This window comes from Dermochelys coriacea, chromosome 25 (assembly GCF_009764565.3).
Source record: "Dermochelys coriacea isolate rDerCor1 chromosome 25, rDerCor1.pri.v4, whole genome shotgun sequence".
NCBI lineage: Eukaryota > Metazoa > Chordata > Testudines > Dermochelyidae > Dermochelys > Dermochelys coriacea.
The window spans coordinates 14,250,866-14,271,422 of record NC_050092.1 but is presented as its reverse complement, the minus strand read 5'-3'; the positions used below and the strand labels follow the sequence as shown (position 1 = coordinate 14,271,422).

General features: G+C 39.7%; 2 protein-coding genes across 2 annotated transcripts in view; both read right to left on the bottom strand.

Annotated features, from left to right (window-relative positions):
• LOC119848248 (semaphorin-4E-like) overlaps nucleotides 1–4,585 on the bottom strand; it is a 28,378-nt gene extending 23,793 nt beyond the window's left edge. Inside the window, exon 1 of the mRNA XM_043502788.1 lies at nucleotides 4,467–4,585. The gene's annotated coding sequence lies outside the window, so the exon portion shown is untranslated. The remainder of the gene's footprint in view (nucleotides 1–4,466) is intronic.
• Nucleotides 910–20,555, bottom strand: SUGP2 (SURP and G-patch domain containing 2). The gene is given in 19 exon segments (XM_038383617.2): nucleotides 910–4,587; nucleotides 7,942–8,078; nucleotides 8,771–8,835; nucleotides 9,890–10,401; nucleotides 12,802–12,913; nucleotides 13,098–13,606; nucleotides 15,519–15,636; nucleotides 17,182–17,759; nucleotides 17,761–17,817; nucleotides 17,819–17,884; nucleotides 17,886–18,207; nucleotides 18,210–18,242; nucleotides 18,245–18,307; nucleotides 18,310–18,333; nucleotides 18,336–18,377; nucleotides 18,380–18,398; nucleotides 18,401–18,792; nucleotides 19,776–19,897; nucleotides 20,423–20,555. Coding segments are annotated over 19 exon segments (3,405 nt in total). The 5' UTR covers nucleotides 20,536–20,555; the 3' UTR covers nucleotides 910–4,466.
• Nucleotides 20,556–20,557: the final 2 nt, after the last annotated feature.

Sequence of the window (20,557 nt, the reverse complement as noted above, 5' to 3'; positions counted from 1 at the left end):
GGGCAAAATGAACTACAACTAACTTTAGCCACAGCAGAACAGAACAGAACATCAATACAAATAAAAACACTGTGTGCTGTATTTAAGAAGCTTAATATTTCTGCATTTTTAAATGTTTATATATTAAAGATGCTATAGATTTTTGTAAATTTTATAAACAGGAAGAAAAAATTATTATTGGTATTACATACCACTTAAGATATGCAAGCAACAGAATAAGAACAGTTGTATTAGTCCAACACATCTGTTTCAAATAACAGTGCATTATTTGCACAGGAGATTCTTCCGCTCCATTAGGGAACCTTTCAAGCAAACAAATGAGGATTCTCCCTTCCCTGACTCTACACTTAGTACCCTCACCTCTATACAGCTACCTGGTGCGGTCAGTACAGGAGCAAGGGACAGCTCTTATACTGGGTTTATATCTCTTTCCCAAATTAACAAACACTGAATAGGCTTTACTTCTCTAATGACTCGTGTACAGCAACTGTTACTGATAAAATGTTTCACTTTGCTGTGGCTCCACCCTTCCCCCCAAATGGTCAGATTTTATATATTATATATATAAAGCTATTTTTGCTTGTTGTTTGAAACAGCTCAATGTACCAGTGATAGTCATAGAGATAAGGTTTGGCTCCTGGGATGTAGGAGCCTGGAACTTAACTCTCACATTCTGGCTACTACAAACTGGTATTGGCATTCAAGTCAGAGATAACACCATGGTGCCTTGTTTAATGCACTGGAACCCTAGGAAAATCAAATAGCTCTGAAATAATCCAAAAAGCAACCCTATAAATGGATGATTTCGTAGTGATATAACACTATATAATCCCAATGTAATGTATCAGTACCAAAGAAGTGGTCATATTTCCCACATTCACAAGCAAAACATCATTGAAACCAGAAGGAAACTGTTTACCTCTACATTTATTGCAGATTTTAAAAAGATTAACAATGCTAACATATTTACTTGTACTAAAAAGAAACTTCAATTATCCAATAATATAAGCATTTATTACTAGCTTAGCACTACTGCCAATTTGCACAGAACAAAAACTAGCAAATTGCTCTACAAGATCATCAAACAGTAAAACAACCAAAAGACAGCAGACACACCACTGAAGTTAGTTAAAATGTTCACTGATGCTTGTAGTCTTCATGGAAGAGAGCCTGGAAACTAAAATAACAGAAAAGAAACTAGTAAACAAGGCAATGTATCTGCACAATGTTTCACATAAGTACCTGTATTTAAATTTTCAAATCAGAGCTGCCTGCAAAAGCAGGTTAAAATAAAGGGGGGAGGGGAATTCCTTTTGCAAAAGGAGAGTAAGGTCATCTCTTGGTAAAACAAGATAAAAGTGGTATACAGAAACCCACTTGAGAGCAACACTGGAATCTTAGCACCAGTGCTGCTCTGCTGATATCTTGTCCAAAATTAAAGTTTGGCACAAGAAAGATTGACCATACTACAGTTATCCAGGGCAGCAGATTAAGATTCCCTTAGGAACTACTGTTCACATTCATTTTCAAGAGTGCATAATACTCAAGGAAATTGCTCTAAATTGAGTTGAAATCAGCAGGGAATGTACCATTTTCCAATCTGGATACTGAATTTTTCCAGACTGGGTAAGTAGGTGTTCAGCAAATGTACCCTAAAAGGTACTGTGCCCAATCTGTTTAAACCAGAACAGCCCAGAATGGTGATCAGGGTCGAGGGGGCTGAGAAAATCCATCCCAACATAGTGTGAAGCCACACACTGATTTGTGTCTTTTTCTGCAAATAGCACAGCGTGTAGTCAAGAGATTTTCTTCCAAAATGTAAATGTGAAAGAAGAGGTGAACTGGAAGCATGTGGGAAAATAAAATAAAATAAAATAATTGTAAAACAGCAACAATGGCAGCTTCATCAATGAAACTAAAAGGAAAGTTAAACCCATATTAGTGGGTATGAGAAATAATTCTGGGTCCAACACTTTTGGTTCCAGAGCATCATTCTACAACAGACCATGAATGGTGGAATCCTCTTTACAAAAAAAAAAAAGAAAAAAAAAAAAGACTCCGTTTTTTCATTCAACATAATGTCCAATTAAGCATGGGAAACGGGAAAAGTGCAGTGGAAAACATCTCCAAATAGGGATCTATCAGGTAAGTGTAATACTGCCAAATACTGTACCAGTTGAACTTAAAGGCAGCCTGATTGTGATGTTTATGCTTCTAAACATTTCCAAGCAAAGCCTATGGGATAAATCTTTGTAGTATCACCAAATATCTTGAATAAAGTATGATGAATCAGGCAAGCTTTGAGAAAATACATTTGTATTTATGGTCCTGAATGCTCTAACTTCTTGTAATGTTAAAGGTGGAGAAGTGTGACGTTCATGGAAAAATTTAACTGTACCAAAATGACAATCATTTCTATATCTGCTATTTACTGTTTTTAGCAGCCATGTGCTTTCAAGCTATTAAAATTGAGTGACCAGAAAAAATTACACTGTGGCATGATATCGTAGCTTATTGCTTACATACACAAACAAACACACACGCACACACAGGAAAGAGAAATCTTGCTTTCATAAACTAAATAAACTGATTTACAGGAATGAAAAGGTTTTGGTGCTAAAGAATGAAAATTAAGATACTCCCTCCCTTTCAATTGGCAAGTTTATTTATTTTTATAAATGAGATGACTGTCCTTTGCCCAATAGGCACAGGTGAGTTGATAATTAGAGATCAAGTTTTCTTGCTATTCATTTCCTTTAGGAACTTGCAGACACTGCTGCTTTTCCTGTAAGGTACTTGTTACTTGGACGTACCGTAAGGCTGTCTGCACTTACAAGCAGCATAGTCGCCAGATGAATGCATTAACAAGCCTAGCTGCACGTTGCCGCAGTTCACGCCAAAACCATACATCACGATCAAGACAAATCTCTTTCCAAGAGACAGTACATCGCTATTGTTCACATAAAAAAGTGAGGCCTCAACTACTTTTTAGAAGTGTTTAAGGATGGCGAAAAAGGAAGCCGGCTAAAAAGTGCAAGTGATATTATTAAATTGTCACTTCGAAGCTATCAGTCCATGGATTCTTTACTGACATGGCAAACCTGGTGAACAGAATAAATGATCAACTAGACCGGTGAACATTTGGTACTCCCAATACTACTGCTAAGGTTTTCCATCATTTCTTCGGAACTGCTTCACCAAGAGCATGCCATTTTTTTTTTTTGTTACTGAAGCACAGAGTATACTCGGAGTATGTATCATCTTTGATTTAATTAAAGAGAGAACAATGGAATACAAAGTTCTTTAATTTCAGGTTTTGTTTCATTTTCCTGGAGTTTGCAGTCAAAGAACTTCTGAAGACCAATATTTAATAGGATTCAAAATAAGCTGACTCCCTAAAGTGATGCTCTGATTACAAAACAGATCTTCGGCTTCCAGATCTTCTATATTTGACTTCCAATGCTATTTTAAAACATAGTACCAATCTTCTGCAGAACCCAAGTTAAACCTTGTTTGCAGATTTATTTCTTTGAGGGAACGAAACTTTACAAGATTTTATTGAGCAAGACCTGCAAATTCACATAAAAACAAGTACACCTGAAATTGGTACTGCTTGCTCGTTACAGTGAAAATCTGAGCAGCTGAAATTTTTGTTAGGCAGTACAGTTGGGTGTTCTTATATGGATTCATTATGTTAGTCCTACATAGGTAGGCATGGATTCCTACATGCCTGCATGCTTATTTTAAAAGGTTTTGTTCTTAAATTGTTCTATGAATGGAAAAAAAAATATCAAGAACTGCTTTGTCCAGATCACAGCAGCAATTCAAAAGATGCAGCCATTCAAAAAAAGCTTAGTAAAATAAAGCAACATCTGGTACTGAGGAAAACCGTCTCTCAAAGAGATCTGAATTTGAAAATCTTCTCAGCCTGAGAAAGGAGCAGACTGGTTTTCCAGCTCATATTTTTTGTGCTGCTTACATTGTTTGGAGCAAGCCATCTTGTCACATAGTAGGCATTCTTGGCCAAAGAGAAAGGTAAACAGGCACGTCTGAGAGCAAATCAGTTGTTTCTTCCTCAGAAGATGACATCCAAGTTGTCAGCTTGCACATCTAAGTGCAAAGCTAACTTTAATCTTGGAAAATGTTTTTGGTACATTAGTATTCAAAGTTCACTGCCACAGCACAAAGTGTTCTTCATACTGGCAGCATGCCGAAAACCTTTCACACTGCAGCTTTTGCATGTCCACATTTTCTAGCAAACGAGTCTCTTGCGTCAAACCTAAAAAGTAAGATGTTGGGTAATTCAGCAGTCCAAAGTAGTTCTGGATTTTCATGAAATAATAAAAACCCAGATGCATTTGTGGAAACACAGTAACACTTTCACTTCTGTTCAAAGGAAGGCTTTTTAACTGCAGTATTTTAATGTTTGCAGGAATTCATAAACCAGAGTTGTCCATTGCACATACCTATTTACTTGCTCTTTTCTGCCTGTACATTTGTATCATTCTTTGACGGAAAACATCAAATGTATCTTCTTTATTTTCTTCCCCTGCAGCACCCAAGCCCTCCCCTGCAGAGGTAGTACCCCTAGGGAGTAAAATGGATAGTTAGCACAATTTGATTCAAATACATTATTTGACAAAGTGCAGAAAAGATGTAAAATAACAATAGTTTCAAAGGGAGACAGTTACAGAGTAAGGATCCAATTCAGTTTCCTCTGTGTCCCTTAATACACCAGGCCAACTGTGTATAGCTTTTCCTCCCCGCAGACAGAAACAGAAAAAAGCCAAGGCCATGTGATATTGCTGAGTAAATGGAAATATAGGTAGTTATCTAGATCAATTTCACATAAACTCCTCTGGGTTGATCACCTGATTTATGACACACATGGTCCCTATTCAAAATGATGGCACCCCAAAGTAGCATTGTTTCTAAAATCCAAAATGGCACAGAAACCACCAGATCTCTTGGGAACTAAGCCCCCTGCCTTTATGTTGGAGAAAAAACAATTAGAGGGTAAGTTATCAGCCGTGAACACAATCACAGGGTCTGGTGAGCTATAACTGGGGCTTGCTGTGCCCCAAGTGGAAACTCAGAAGCCGTAAGTGGCATCAAGAAAGAAACCATCCTCATTATCTGATTTCTGTAACTATATAGCCGTGGCCACACAAACCAAGTAGATGATCATATAGCCCTGGAATATTTGCACAATCTTAATAGAAGATTGAGCCTTTGCAGTCCGCAGGGACTTCTGTGGCTGCAACCAAGTCCCAGGAAGATGTTTTTCCCCTTGCAATTCCTGCAGTATTAGAATCTCCCTTGGGAGTTGCAAGGTCAAGTTAAAAACTCTGTAGGAAGAGCATAAAACCATCTAACAATTCTGTGGCTTCCTGGCAGGATAGGCCACTCTCCAAAAAGTGCCTCTCTCATCCTATTTCACCAAGTCACCACTCTCACTGCATTAAAAATCTTCCCAAAGATGTTTCTGTGATAGGGAACAATAGGGAACAAATAAATGTGTTTGTAACGTGTCATAGCTTAATCATTCCTCTGGACCTCCCAATGCATTCCTTCGGTTTCATCTTTTAGGTTGTCAGCACTTCAGGGCAGGGACTGTCTTCATTTTCTGTCTTGTACAGTGCCAACCATTGGTGCTTAGGTAATAATGGATTCATGAACCAGGAAGACTTTATTGTAGATATGATAAGAAGTAGAGTCCCCCTTCTGGGATAACTTTCCGGGCAAGAGTACAAGTGACTAATCAGAAAAGTTCAAGATTAGACTGATTATAAGAGTGATCATCTGAAGCCATTCCACCTTCAGATTTTCCTTCCCTCAATTCAATCTCAGGACTGGCCGGTTCCACAGCTGGGACAAATCACTTCTCTGAAATGGAAAGAGGAACACAAGACCAGTAGGGGCTTCCTATAACTGAACTTTCTGTAACTACTGGCTCCAGCAGGAGGCATCATGTTCCCCATCTCTTATCTCTGCTATGGAAGAAGGAAGAGAAACCCAAGAGGAGAAAGGGGATGTTATTCTCAACATTTACAAGACTAGCCATTATCTTTTCCCTATCACAGGCAGACCTCAAGGTTCTGTCCCATCTCCACATACAAGAAGATTGACATGTCTGCGTGCATCAATCCTGGAGGCAAATGCTCCTGTTGCTGTAACACAGCAATCAAAGGCTATGCTAACGTTACATTGGACTGTCTCTAAACCCTCACTCATATTACTTCTGTCCATTTCTCTTTGAGACAGAATTACCCAATCTGTGGGCCTTCTAACCACATCTCAACTGGTACTTGTCCACAGAATGGCTGATGGTTTCTAAAGCATGCAGCATTTCCAAAGAGAGGGCCATGGATCACCTTGAATAAATGAAAAGCTGCACCAGACAGCAATTAAGGTCACTACAGCGATACACAAAAAGGTAGATTGCACAGGACAGCCTCGCTCACATTAAGATAATCTCAGATTTGGGCCTGAGACATGCTTCCAGAGAGAAAGGAAAGAGCCCTGGAGACCATTAAAGAATCTAGTGCTTTCGAGTTACCTAAAGACATAGCTGCAACTCCCTCTGTACATTAGACCAAAAACAAAAGCACAATTTTCCTGAGAGCTGTGTACAAGGAGTACGTGCACAAACAGTTCTCACTTGTCTGCTATGGGCAAGTGCCTTTCCATAAGTGACAGAGCAGCTAACTTTAGTTGAAAAAACAAAAACCAACAGCATATTTTCATACCTAAAACACTTCCCTTTAGAGAGGATCTAAACCTTCTTCAGAACCTGATAGGTTCACAGCTGGATTGACCAAACAGGCTTTAACACAACTACTAATTGCATGCTGTGGAAACCAAGGGGCTGCATGTGCTCTTGGCTTCTCCAAGTGTGTTGGGATGAGGAGTTCTGGGAGCTAAGGATCCAGTATCTTGGTAGACAGTAGAAAGCTATAGACCAGATGGGGTACTTTCCCATAGGGCATTCCCTTCTGAAGGAAGGAGGTGGGAGACTAAGGCGATAGGCCACCTAACCACAGGGTGTCCCAGAAGTACAAAGAAACATACACTTGGCTAAAAGATACCCAACTAAATTAACTAAATTATGTTGAAGAGGAAGATGGGAAAAAATTTGCCTAAGAAAATAAAGAGTAAACCAACAAAGTACTTCAGTCAGCCAGAGTTTTTCCCATATAGTTGGAGTGAAATCACAAGTTTTTTTGTCCTCTTTGTTTCTATCTGCAGTTTGGAAGAACTATAACCTACTATCTGGGCTGGAAGAGGACATTGGAGAAGACATCCTTAAAACTTAGAAAAGATAGTAAAATAATAATGTAAGCATTTCAAGAGAAAAGCATGCTTACCTTCTAGTAGATGCACTTACCTCTTTGCAGGATGCAGTGGAAAGAATCTTATGTTTACAGTGGAGACGGTGTATTACCTTAACACATAAGTACTGTGTGTGGAACTCCTGTGAACTCTACTTATAAATTACAATGCACACATCACCGCAATATCCAGGCACCAACTGGAATTCTGCATGCAGACAGCTTGCAAGGTAAAACCTATTTGTTTTCCTTCTAACGGAGCAGGGCACCCCTATGTTATTACAAGGCTTCCACACACAGCAGTGTGCTCTCCAGAGTTTAGTTGGTGTAAATACAGCGCCTCAGGAAGCATTTCCTCCCAGCCTTCAGCAATGTCCATTCAGATGGCAGGAAACAGCCTCCCCTTAGAACACCAACTTCCACCCAATCTGATTAGTAGAGACGTGAGGCCTCCAGTCTCAACTCTGACCAGCCCAAGGAGCAGACCAAGAATGGGAATAATACACAGGACTGATCCCCTCAGGACAGGACAGGGACCCACAATTGCTACTAGAAGCATAGTATTTTCCAAATATGTCTAATATTTTTGCAGTTTGTTCCCATTACATACACTTTCACAGGCTCTTTGATTCCTTTTCCTTGTGAACCAAGACCACGTCCTTCTTGCCAGCCCATCTTCTGAAGCATCTGGAAACCCACATTCTTAACTGTTAATTTCTTGTGTAAAAAGTCTAAGTCTTTTGGTTTCTGCAGAGAGAGAAAGCAGGGGGAGAGTTTTTGATACAGAAAGCAGCCACCGATTTGATCTCTTCACCAGAAACCTTCTGCAAATTGAGTGTGTCCAAGTTCCTGAATGTACAGAAACAGATTTAAAAAGTATATATGTTTAATTGACAGGTTTCTCCACTGGGATGGAAAATGTCTGCTGAAGAGTAATCATTTGTGTAGCCAATTTACAGAGTAAATTGTACCTGACAAGCTACTTTTATTGTGTGTCATGGGTTTGTTTAATCACACCATCAAAAATAGGAAAGCGTTAGAGCACACTATTTTCTTTTTTAATAGCCATGTTTTCTGATAACAAAAGCAGGATGAAAAATTTGAAACATTAACCCAGTCACTATTACAAAAACTTCATTGGAACACATTTATATTAGCCTTACAAAATTATTCTGAAGAGGTAAGAGAAAGCTATCAGATTAACAAATGATTTAATTCTTCAATAAGAGCCCTAACCTGTGGGAGTGCTGAGCTTTGTCACCTTCCACTGTCTGCCCTGTGTGTGGAGGGAAGTTGGCTACTCTCAAACAGTGCTCTGTTCCTTGCAGGATTCAGGCCTAAGGTTCAGATTGCCATGAAATCAATGGCAGACATTTACAGAAACTGCAAAAGAACTATTTTCACAAGACTGTGTGTAATTTCACTTTCAGTTTCCTCACCTTCTTCTTCTTTGTAACCGGGCGGCCTCGGGGTCTGTCATAAGCAATTCTGACAGGTTCATGAACTGGGAATTAAAGCAAAGACAAAAGTCAAATCACAAAGATGACCAATTTTAATATGGAAATAGCAAAATACATTTTCATATGCATGACTCCCATTTAATGTCTTAATCTAATACTACTACTAAGGATATTAAGGTTAGAGTGCACAAAAAACAAAGATTTTCAGAGGCACAAGTGGGAACTAGGCACTAAATTCCCATTCACCGTCAAAGGGAATCAGGCACCCAACTGCTCTTTGTACCTTTGACAATCTCCCCAGAAAGTACTATAGTCCAAAGATCATATTCTGCAAGGACTTCGTATCTGTTTCAGCTCCACTGAGTTTGAAAATGTTTTGGTGGAAAGCCAAGTCACGACTGGCACATAAATCAGTTCATTGTGTCTTGTTCCCACAGCACATATGGAGTCATCTATTCATAGACCATTTTTATTTATGTGTGGTAAAGACACTCATGAAAGTAGTTAGTGAACATGTGCAGTAGTCAGTTTTCAACAGAAGTATCACTCAACTGTTAGAATTTATTCTTTTAGAACACAAAAGAGATAACATGGCCACACTGTCAAATTACTTGACAAATTCCACTTAATTTTTGAGATACAAATATCAAACCAAAATACTTCCTGATTTACTGTTATGAACATTTTACAACATGAAAGTATTAGTCTGACTTTCTAAATATGTTCATTGCCAGATTTGAGACATTGCTCAAAACTAGAAACAAGTGATGGAAATCCCCCACCAACCCACCTTTTTCTCACTTTGTTTAATCAACAGCAGAGAGGAGTGTGGGTATGCAATATCTACATATGCTCACTGTATACAAGCATTGTTGAGTCAACCTTACAACACACACAAGTTAGAAACAAGTTTTACTATTGCACCAGAATGCAATGACTGTCCACCTGTTCACTGGGATGTGCCAATGGCTACTAGTGAATAGACATCTGAAGTCCGTATTTTTTTTTAATTCAGTTTATTAAACCAAGAACCACAAATATATAGGAATTCAGGGACTCTTGCCGAGGGCCAGAAAACATCCTTGAAATGATACTTACCTTTTGGTTCCTCTATGAGGCAGACCCTCTTAGATGCAGGAATCATGCCTACTTTCAGAGATTTGCTGCTGATTCTTTTGCGAGGAAAAGGGATACCAGGAGCAGAAGCTGGCACCTGTGTTGACAAATTTGGTGTAGTACTATCAGAAGCTGAGCTTGGCTGCATTTCGCCTGTTGAAGTTTCATCTCCTGTTTTCGACCGCATCTCTTTGGAGGCGATCTCCTCAGCGCCACCTGCTTCCCCCTCCTCTGCATGCTCCATTTCCACTTCTTCCAAGGTCTGGGAGATATTCTCTTCAAGTTCAGCTTCTTCCTCTTCCTCCTCATTGTCTTCCTCCTCCTCGTCTTCCTCCTCCTCTTCTTCTAAATTATCCAGATTTCTTTCTTCAGCTTTATCACTTTCCCCAGGTACAGCTATTTCCGAAACAGCACTAAAGTTGATGGATGGGCACAATTCATAGACTTTCATTCGATAAAATTTGAAAGCAGAACTGTTTTGGTCTTGTAGAAACCTGGAAAACAAATTGCATTGAAAAGCATTTAAATTCAACAACTAAAAGAAAATTCCTATGAGTTGCCATAAAATTAGATATTAAAAATTGATTTAGTAAAAATGATTAGATGTAGTCATTATACTGGTACTTTTGTACTATTATGAAATGCTATAGGAACTCCCAATCACATGTAAAAAAGTGTCTCTTGGTCCAACTAGACAAACACAAATGACATTACACCAACAAAAGATTTGGCCCAAACTGGCACAGCCCCACAGAAAGCAGTAGAGCCGTGCCAACTTACGCCATCAGAAGATTTAGCTCATTTTGTTTAAAGTCCTAAAAAGAGTTCAGAACATAAGAATGGTCATTGTTGGTCAGATCAATGGTCCATCTAGTCCAGTATTCTGTCTTCCCATGCCATATGCTTCAGAGGAAATGAACAGACCAGGGCAATTTATCAAGCAATCCATCCCGTTCTTTAGTCTCAGCTTCTGGCAGTCTGAGATTTAGGGACCCAAAGCATGGAGCTGCATCTCTAACCATCTTGGCTAATAGCCATTGATGGGCCTAACCTCCATGAACCTTTTTTTTTTTTTTTTTGGGGTGTCCTGTTATACTTTTGGCCATCACAACATCCCATCAGTAATGAGTTCCACAGGTTGACTGCACATTGTATGAAGAAGTACTTCCTTATGTTTGTTTTAAATGTATTGGCTATTAATTTCATTGGGTGACCCCACCGGTTCTTGTGTTACGTGAAAGGATAAACAACACTTCCTTATTCACTTTCTTCACATCATTCATAATCTTATAGACCTCTGTCCTATCCTCCTTTGGTCATCTCTTTTCCAAGCTGAACAGTCTCACTCTTTCTAATCTCTGCTCTTATGGAAGCTGTTCCATCTCCTAATCATTTTTGTTGTCCTTCTTTGTATCTTTTCCAATTCTAACGTATCCTTTTTGAGATGGGTTGACCACAGCTGCAAACAGTATTCAAGATGTGGGCGTGCCATGGATTTATATGGTGGCATTATGATATCTTATTATCAATCCCTTTCCTAATGGTTCCTACCATTCTGTTAGCTTTTTGGACTGCCACTACACATTGAGAAGATTGTTTCAGATAACTATCCACAATTACTCCAGTATCACTTTTTGAGTGCTAATAGCAAATTTAGACCCAATCATTTTGTATATATAGTTGGGATAATGTTTTCCAATGTGCATTACTTTGCATTTATCAAAATTGAATTTCATCTGCCATTTTGTTGCCCAATCACCCAGTTTTGTGAGATCCCTTTGTAACTCTTCACAGTCAGCTTTGGACTTAACTATCTTAATTAATTTTGTATCATCTGCAAACACTGTCACCTCACAGTTAACTCCTTTTTCCAGAACATTTATTAATACGTTGAACAGCACAAGCCCAAGTACAGATCTTTGGGGGACCCCACTATTTACCTTTTTCCACTGGGAAAGCCGACCATTTATTCCTACCCTTTGTTTCCTACTCTTTAGATGGTTACTGATCCATGAGAGGAACTTCCCCTCTTATCCGTTGACTGACTACTTTGCTTAAGAGCCTTTGATGAGGGTCCTTGTCACTTTCTGAAAGTCCAAGTACACTGTACCCACTAGATCACTCTTGTCCACATTTGTTGACACCCTCAAAGAATTGCTTTGGGGTGCAAGAAGACTGGCTGTGGATGTAAAAAAAATTACATCTCCCATCTATCACGACAACTGTGCATTCTGGAGAGATTTTGGCCTCCTCTCAAGCTTCAGATATTGTCTCTATTAGTGGTCAATAAGTTAAACCAGCAGTTCTCAAACTTTAGCAACCCGAGGACCCCCATTTTGATTTAAATTTTTTCATGGACCCCCAAGCCAGCTTCTAATTTTCCCCGGGGCTGCTGGACTCCTGCTCAGCCCCAGCCCCCAATCCACCCCTCTCCCTCATCTTCCCCACCTCTTTCCGCCCCCATCCCCGAATGCACTCTGTGCCCGCTCCTCCCCGTCCCTCCTGCATGCCACGGAACAGCTATTCAGCCACGTGCAGGAGGCGCTGGGAGGGAGGAAGAGGAGTTGATCAGTGGGGCTGGCAGCCCTGGACATGACTCGCGGACCTCCTGCAGTACCTTCGTTTGAGAACCGCTGAGTTAAACAAGATGGACAAATAATTTGACTTGGTAAAACAAATCCAAATCCTACATTCCTAAAAATATTTAAACATTACAATTTATAACTTCTTTAAGGACCAAAAGACAGTGATATTAAACAAAGATCTATGTAATTTAATGCTACCAATAGCCAAAAGACAGATCTATATGTTAAACAGTAATTCTATATTAAAAGCTTGGTGTTGTAATTTCTCTTATTAGACCATTTACACAAATGGATATGTAGGTTACTCACCAAAGATCTGGGTTATCTGCACTGTTATCTATGCTGAACTGCTCAATTTCTGGTCCGACCTGAGCAACAAACTTGGCCAGCTTCTCAGCAGTTTCCATTGTTTTAGCATCCACTGCAAGTGAGAAAACAGTATGTTTGTACAGTGCCTAGAACAATGGGACCTAAAGTAACTGAAGTCTCAAGACACTATGACATGGTAAATAATGATACTAAGTAGAACATTTTACTGACATCTGAACTAATGCCTTGCTCATACTACTAGAGCATTAATGATCTAATTTCAGATCTTCACCTACCATCAGGAAATTGAGACAATTGTGACTGGGAATGTCCAGTGGATGCCGATAAATCCTCAGTGTCTGCCACTTCTTCCAGCGACAGAGAAACTTCCGGACTGGTGGCATGCTGTGAGGATCCAGCTGTGTCCAATGAAGATTTCTTCTCAGACATGCTGATTTCTGATATGGAAGGTTTTGACTGAACTGAACCTTGGGTGAGCTTGTCTTGACGTTTCAGCATCGTACCAGCTGAAAGCACAGTCTGTGTCCCTATGGTTGATTTTCTCACTTTCCTGCCTCTAACTCCATGTTGTGTAAAAATTCCAAGTCTTTTTCTTTTAAAGAGCCTTTTCTTGATACTTGCTACTTTTCTCGCATACAACATTGCCCTCACTGATTCTGTTGCAGATTCTTCTGGTGTTTTCCCCTCTCTGCCTCCCTCCTTTGTAGATGATGTCAATCTTTGCATCTCTGATAACTTCAGTCTGTAATATTTGTATTCTAGACTATCCTCCTCAGACAAGAACCTACATTAGAAAAGAAAAATAAATGCAGCATGTGTAAGGAAAACATATACTGAAAGCAACCTTCAATATTTCAAGAACATCATGGTAGTTGATAGTATATAGGATGCCCTATCCCGGTAAAAACAACCTGCAGGTTTGGGTTTTCCTCAGATAAGCAGTAGTTCCATTTCCTAAGCAGTAAGCAAAGATAAGTTGTGTCAAGCTGCAAAATCACAGATTGCTTTAAGATAGAGCTCAAGTTGCCTGTAATGAAACAGCTATACTGTAGGGCTCATTCAAAGTGACGCTATCAACTTGATTTATTAATTTTTTCAAAGTTGAATAATTTAAATAATTCCATTTTCAGAAAGAATGCTCTTTAAAGAGTACGTCTCGGATTAAAAGAAGTTTTCTTCTACTTCACTCAATGTTTATAAAAAGTCTTTTCAGCAAGAAAAGAAACTAAGTGCCTGTACAGAAGTAACAGTTAATTAACTATACACAAACTATACTTCCTGGATTTAGGAAAGTACTTAAGCATGACATTAGAGCTATTCACATGCTTAAAGTTAACCACGTCTTTTAAGAAACTTCTAGAATCAGCGCCAAAGTGCTGTCCAAACTGCAAAGTGAACAAACTGGAAAAGTATAGACAAATTTTCTCTAGCTGTAATTTGTGACTACAGAAGCCAATTCTTAAACAACCTTCAACTAGACAGTGTTGCTTTAAAATAAAATGGTATTGTTAAAGATCTGGACAAACTGACTGGATTGAAGTGATTCAAGCTCATTTTTGCTCATATGAAACTTAAACCAGGATTTAAATTCAGGTCTTTTCTAACCTTCTGTAATTTAGACTCTAACCCTGCAGTGAGCTCCCTGAAAGCACATCCCTGTGCCTGTCTGGAGTCATGGGGGCACAAGGATCTGCTCACATTGAGGTCAATGCTGGATCAGGATCTCAGCCCTCTTCATCTTCAAAAAGAATATGCATGCTAAATTACTGAAATTAAATCAACTTCATATAATAGGATTTTAACCTGGACCAACAAGCTTTAATAGAGCATTACAAAACTTTTCAATTTCAGTTTAATGCAAGTTGCAACTTAAATTTCACACCCAAATCGCTGTTGGAACAAAATGAGATTTACTTGAAAAAAATTAAGACTATAGCATGCTTATGCAATTATGAGTCAAGTTTTGTTTTCAAACACTGAGTATGGAACTAAATACTAATTCATACAAACATGCATTCATTATACCTAAATGTCTTATGGCTTTCTACTCAAATTGTTTTTGCCCTCCTGCATGTGGACTGACAGATCAAAAAGAGTCTAGTCTACTAGACAAGGCAGGTGACTAAGAATTAGAACTCCTGGGCAGATATCACTTACTTTCCAAGTATGTTAAAAAGCCTAATTAGCATTTATAAAGTATTTTTAGCTATTCAGATGAAATATCCACTATGGGCTTGATTTTAAATCCATTGAAATCAATGGCAAAGTTGCCACTGACTTCAATGGAGCAGGATCAGACACTAAACAGGGCAAAGTAGTATTACGCTACAATAGAACCTCAGAGTTAAGAGCACCAGAGTTACAAACTGACCAGTCACACATCATTTGGAACTGGAAGTACACAATCAGGAAGCAACAGGGACAAAGGAAAAACAACCACCAAATACAGTACAGTACTGTGTTAAATGTAAACTACTAAAAAATATGGGGGGGAGAAAGCAGCATTTTTCTTCTGCATAGTAAAGTTTCAAAGCTGTATTAAGTCAATGTTGAGTTGTAAACTTTTGAAAGAACCACTACAATGTTTTGTTCAGAATTATGAACATTTCAGAGTTACAAGCAACCTCCATTCCCGAGGTGTTTGTAACTCTGAGGTTCTACTGTATATTTGGAACTAATTTCACCAAAATACCTACCAATATTCAGGGCAGCTCTTTTGAGCAGTTCTCTCTTTTGCTGACAAAGTACCTGTAACAATATTGTTCACTAGCTTTTCAATCGTCTCTACAACTCTCCGATCAGCTCGCTGTGGAACTGTAACAACAAAGAAGCATGGTCATTGTATTATTCTTGTCCATAAGATGTAAAGATGTCCAACCAGGTTTACAGCAATATTCCAGGAGTAAGCCAGGTATTCTTAACATACTACAGGCCAATTCTCAAAAGACTGACATTTTAGGTGTAATCAGCATAATAAAAGGGGGAAGTGATCATGTAATAATTAAAAAATGTAGGGTTGGGAGATACATGCCAGGATCATATTAATTATATTAGTTTTATAGCATGACAATTACTAGCGTTAAGTCTAGTTTCAATTCCCAGTCAAATAATGGAGCAAATACTGAGGAAAGTCACCATACATCTATGATGATGGAATCAACAGCAATTGGCATTGTAAAGAACAAATCTTTCAGAACTAGTAAGATAAAATTATCTTAACAGAAAAACTACTGTTTGCAATATAATCAAATTTTAGAATATCATTTGACAGAAAACATCTCAGAATCTCACTCAAAATTATTTCAAGTTTGCTTGGATAGGAAGTGTCACATGAACTGATATTTGGCTGAATAACTAGAGCCCCGCAAATCTGAGTCTATCTGCTTTATGTCCATGAACCATTTTTGCATATTACGGATTGGATGCAGATACAAATTTTGTATCCAGGCTGGCTCTCTGAATAACCATAAACAAAGGGTCATGACAAAGAGCAGTGTAATAAATTGGTGAGAAGCGTCTATTGGGATGCTGCAGGGATTGGTGTGAGGTCTCATTTTATTTAGACAGGTTTCAGAGTAGCAGCCGTGTTAGTCTGTATTCGCAAAAAGAAAAGGAGTACTTGTGGCACCTTAGACACTAAAATTTATTTGAGTATAAGCTTTGAGCTGTAGCTCACGAAAGCTTATGCTCAAATAAATTTGTTAGTCTCTAAGGTGCCACAAGTACTCCTTTTCATTTTATTTAGAGGAATCTAGTCCAACTTGAAACTTAAGTCAAAAAAAAAAAAAAAAAAAAAAGGCAAAAGTAGCTTCAGCTACTATATTTACTTCTGTCTGCCTCTCAATATTTGTGGTTTTAGTTGCATCTTTTTTGCTAATATTTTAAAAGACAGGAAAATGTAAGTAGAATTAATGAGAATACATTAAGGGAAAATTAAGGCCAAAAACAAATGAGGAAAAACTTTGAAGATGTATCTCTGAGGTCTGGAACAGTGTCATTATGAGAAGCAGTGTGGATTAAGGGACTGAAATGGGGCTGGAGCCATGACCCTGCAAAATCTAATCGCGGATCTGTCACTGACCACCTACATAGTCTGGGCAAATTAAGTCATATACAAAATGAAAATTACTTGTATTCATCAAAAGGGTGTTGTGAAGACTAGTTATATTTGAATACTACTATGAAAATGTGAAATGCAAGTTATTTGTCACTCAAGGCACTAATGAGTGTATTATAGGGAATAGTCTTGCACTGGAGAGGAATTGACTACATGGTCTAATAGGCCTTTTCATCTCTAAATTCTATGATTATATGGAAAAAATCTCAAATATGTATCAAAGATATTTTATGGCATTTTACTTACTCTTCATTTAGGTCTTGTATCAGGAGCAGTTTTTTTAAGCTGTATTGTGGACTCAGGTTCTATTTTTTTCATCTGAATTGGATAGCCGCTTTTCTCAAGCCAAGCTTTCAAGTTCTCTATGTACTCTCTTCCAAATAATGTTGAATCATCAAAATTTGGGAATGACGTTGGTGCTGGAGCCATTTCCTGGAGACCAACAGCTTCAAGTATTTTCTCTTGCCTGAAAGCAGAAGCTAATGCAAAGGTTTGGCCCAGAAGTGCCAAGGACTTACGACACAGAGAAATGGTGGTCTCAAAAGCACCTGCCATTTCTCCAGAATTACTGAAACCACTTGTCTTGATGCTTAATTCATAGGCATTACAGGCCATAAGCAGAGGTGTGACACTCTTTAGAAGACGATCTTGGAGCCTCATCATGTACTTATCAAAAGGCTTTATTATTTCAAAGAAGCAGTTCTTAGTCTTCATGGCACCCTTGCCCAACAACACTATTTAAGAACTCATTGTCTACTTGGGAGTCTTCAAAGCAGCATGTTGTAAATTTTTGATGGTAAAGAAACAATAATCTCTGTGTTGGCTTTAGTGAGCATTTGAATGAAGCAAGCATTTGCAACGTTTCGGTCTCCAGTCGAGAGAGCCCCAAACAGCTGTTTGAAATTCTGCATCATTTTTATTGTGTGAAATCCAGCCCATTTTATTTTCTATTCCAAAGGTGGAATAGTCAGACTTGTCCACAAGATCAAAATTAAGATGTCTGAGAACATGCTCAGACTTACGAATTCGGATGACAGGCCTTTGTGTTGTCAAAGTTGACCTCTGATTAGGTCGTAGGATTAGCTTCTGATTAAGGCGCTGGGCAATTGCAGACCTCTGGTTAGGTTGTTCTGTAGTTTCTGGCATCTGATCAGGTTGCAGAGTTGACTTCTGATTAGTCACTGGTAGTGTTTTTGGTGGGTCCATTCTTTAGAGGGAGTTTGTATCTCCTTTAAATACTATTTTTTTAATCAGGTCTTGTAATAGTTTCCTCGCAGAATCCTTCCTCTACTCATGTTGCCCTGCGTACTGGCACGGTTCTGAACTCACTCTCAGATTGAAGTCCGTATTCCAGGTCATAATCCTGATCTCTATGTTCCCATACTCCTCTTCCAAAGTCCGGGTGACCTAAAATCACCCAAGAGCTCAGAAGAGCCAAGTCAGTGTCATGCAATCTAGAGAGGATTCCCGAGGGTGAGGGCGGCCATAGTCCCCGGTCCCGAGAGCCAGGCGGCCATAGTCCCGCGTCCCGAGGTGTCTCCTCAATTCCAAGTCCCGGTCCCGAGAGCCAGGGCGGCCATAGTCCCGGTCCCGAGAGCCAGGGCGGCCATAGTCCCGGTCCCGAGAGCCAGGGCGGCCATAGTCCCGGTCCCGAGAGCCAGGGCGGCCATAGTGGTCATGGTAGTAGTTATCTTTCCTCATGAGAGGGCTACTAGATCTATAAGAAGGCCCTGGATAGTCCTCTCTAGCATCTCCTCTCCAATCGTCATGAGAGGAGGGACCATCGTGTGAATATCTTCCATCATCATGAAAACTGTCTTCATACCTGGGTCTTGAAACCGATCTTGAATGAGCTGCAAGGAATAGTTTAAAAGAAGAAATGAGTACAACATAAATGTGTTAATGTACTAGGAGGTCAAGCACATTTAGAAATCTGAGCAACCAGCACTCCTAAACATCCCCTCGAATTAGAACCCAAGTCCAATTCTCTGGAATATTTCTCTCCTTTCTTGTACTTTCCACCTTTTAACAGAAAAGCACTAAACACTGAAAAAAAGTCTGGGTTTTTGCACAAGAAATAATTACTTAACATATCTGATTCATAAATTTCAAGTTTCAGAGCAGCAGCCGTGTTAGTTTGTATTCGCAAAAAGAAAAGGAGTACTTGTGGCACTTTAGAGACTAACAAATTTATTTGAGCATAAACTTTCATGAGCTACAGCTCACTTTTGTTAGTCTCTAAGGTGCCACAAGTACTCCTTTTCTTTTTATAAATTTCAAGGACAGCAGAGACTACTGTGATCATCTAATCTGATCTCCTATATAACACAGGGCCTAGGACATTCCCCAAAATAATTCCTAGACCATATCTTTTAGAAAAACATCCAATCTTGATTTAAAAACATGTCAGTGATGGAGAATCCACCACGATGCTGGTAAGTTGTTCCAATGGTTAATTACTTGCACTGTTAAAAATTTATTTATTTCTAGTCTGAATTGATCTCATTTCAACTTCCAGCTATTAGACCATGTTAGACCTCTCTCTGTTACACTGAGGACCACATTACTAAATATTTGTTCCCTGTGTAGATACTCAAGCTGTAATCAAGTCACCCCTTATCTTTGTTTGTTAAGGTCAACTGACTGAGCTCCTTGAGTCTATCACTATAAAGTGTGTCAGCCACGCCTCTTTGCCCTTACACAAAAAAACCACAGGGAAAGGCTATATTAATGCAAATTTATAGTAGAAAATTTAAAGATACCAAAAAATTATGATCTGTACAGCAAGTGCCATAATCCACAAGTGAGGCAAATGGAGAGTTGATTTGGGCCTTACCTTTAAAATGATGGATTGTCTCTTCTATAGCATCATTTCGGTCCATCCGATACCTTTTAACTTTATCTTGCACCACAGCATCAAAAGTCTCCCGCGTAATTCGTCTTGAGGCCATTTTTACTCTGTAGCAAGAAAAATGCTCAATCTCTGGCTGAAATACATTCACGGCTTGCAAATGTACTTTCTTTGCATAAGGGAGAACGAGCTGCCTCTTGTACAGGCAGGGTTAAGCCAGATGCATTTACAGTGCCACGGAAGAGTGGCATGTTCCATTGTGGGAGTGGCTGGGCAGCATTTTCATAAGAACAGTGTGCGTTTCTCTTCCCCTTGGGCACAAAAATATGCCAACTGGCCTACCAGAGCGTGAGGCCCCAATACAGGAAGGGAATTAAATACAGACTGAACTGCTAGCCTGGCGGAAAGTGGTAAGTGCCTCCAAAGCAGTCCTGGGTGGCTTCCCACCGATCGCTCCACGACTCCTTGAGGCTGCCCCGGTCCCCCACAAGCGCCGCCGGCCGGGCTGAGGCCTCCAGCCACCACTCTCGCGGGGCAGAGGGAGGAACGCCGGTCACGCTTCTCTAAAGGGGGATTTCCTAAACCCCCCCTCCCCCAGCCGCAGGTCTCTCCACCGCGAGCCCTACCCTCACCTCGGCCCGCTCCGGCAGGCAGGGCGCACCCAGCCTCCCGCTCGCGCTCGGTGCGGTACAGTCTGCTCCCAGCAGCCTCTACGAGTCACCTGACGCAGGCCCCCATCGCGCATGCGCCCTGCTCACCTCACCCCC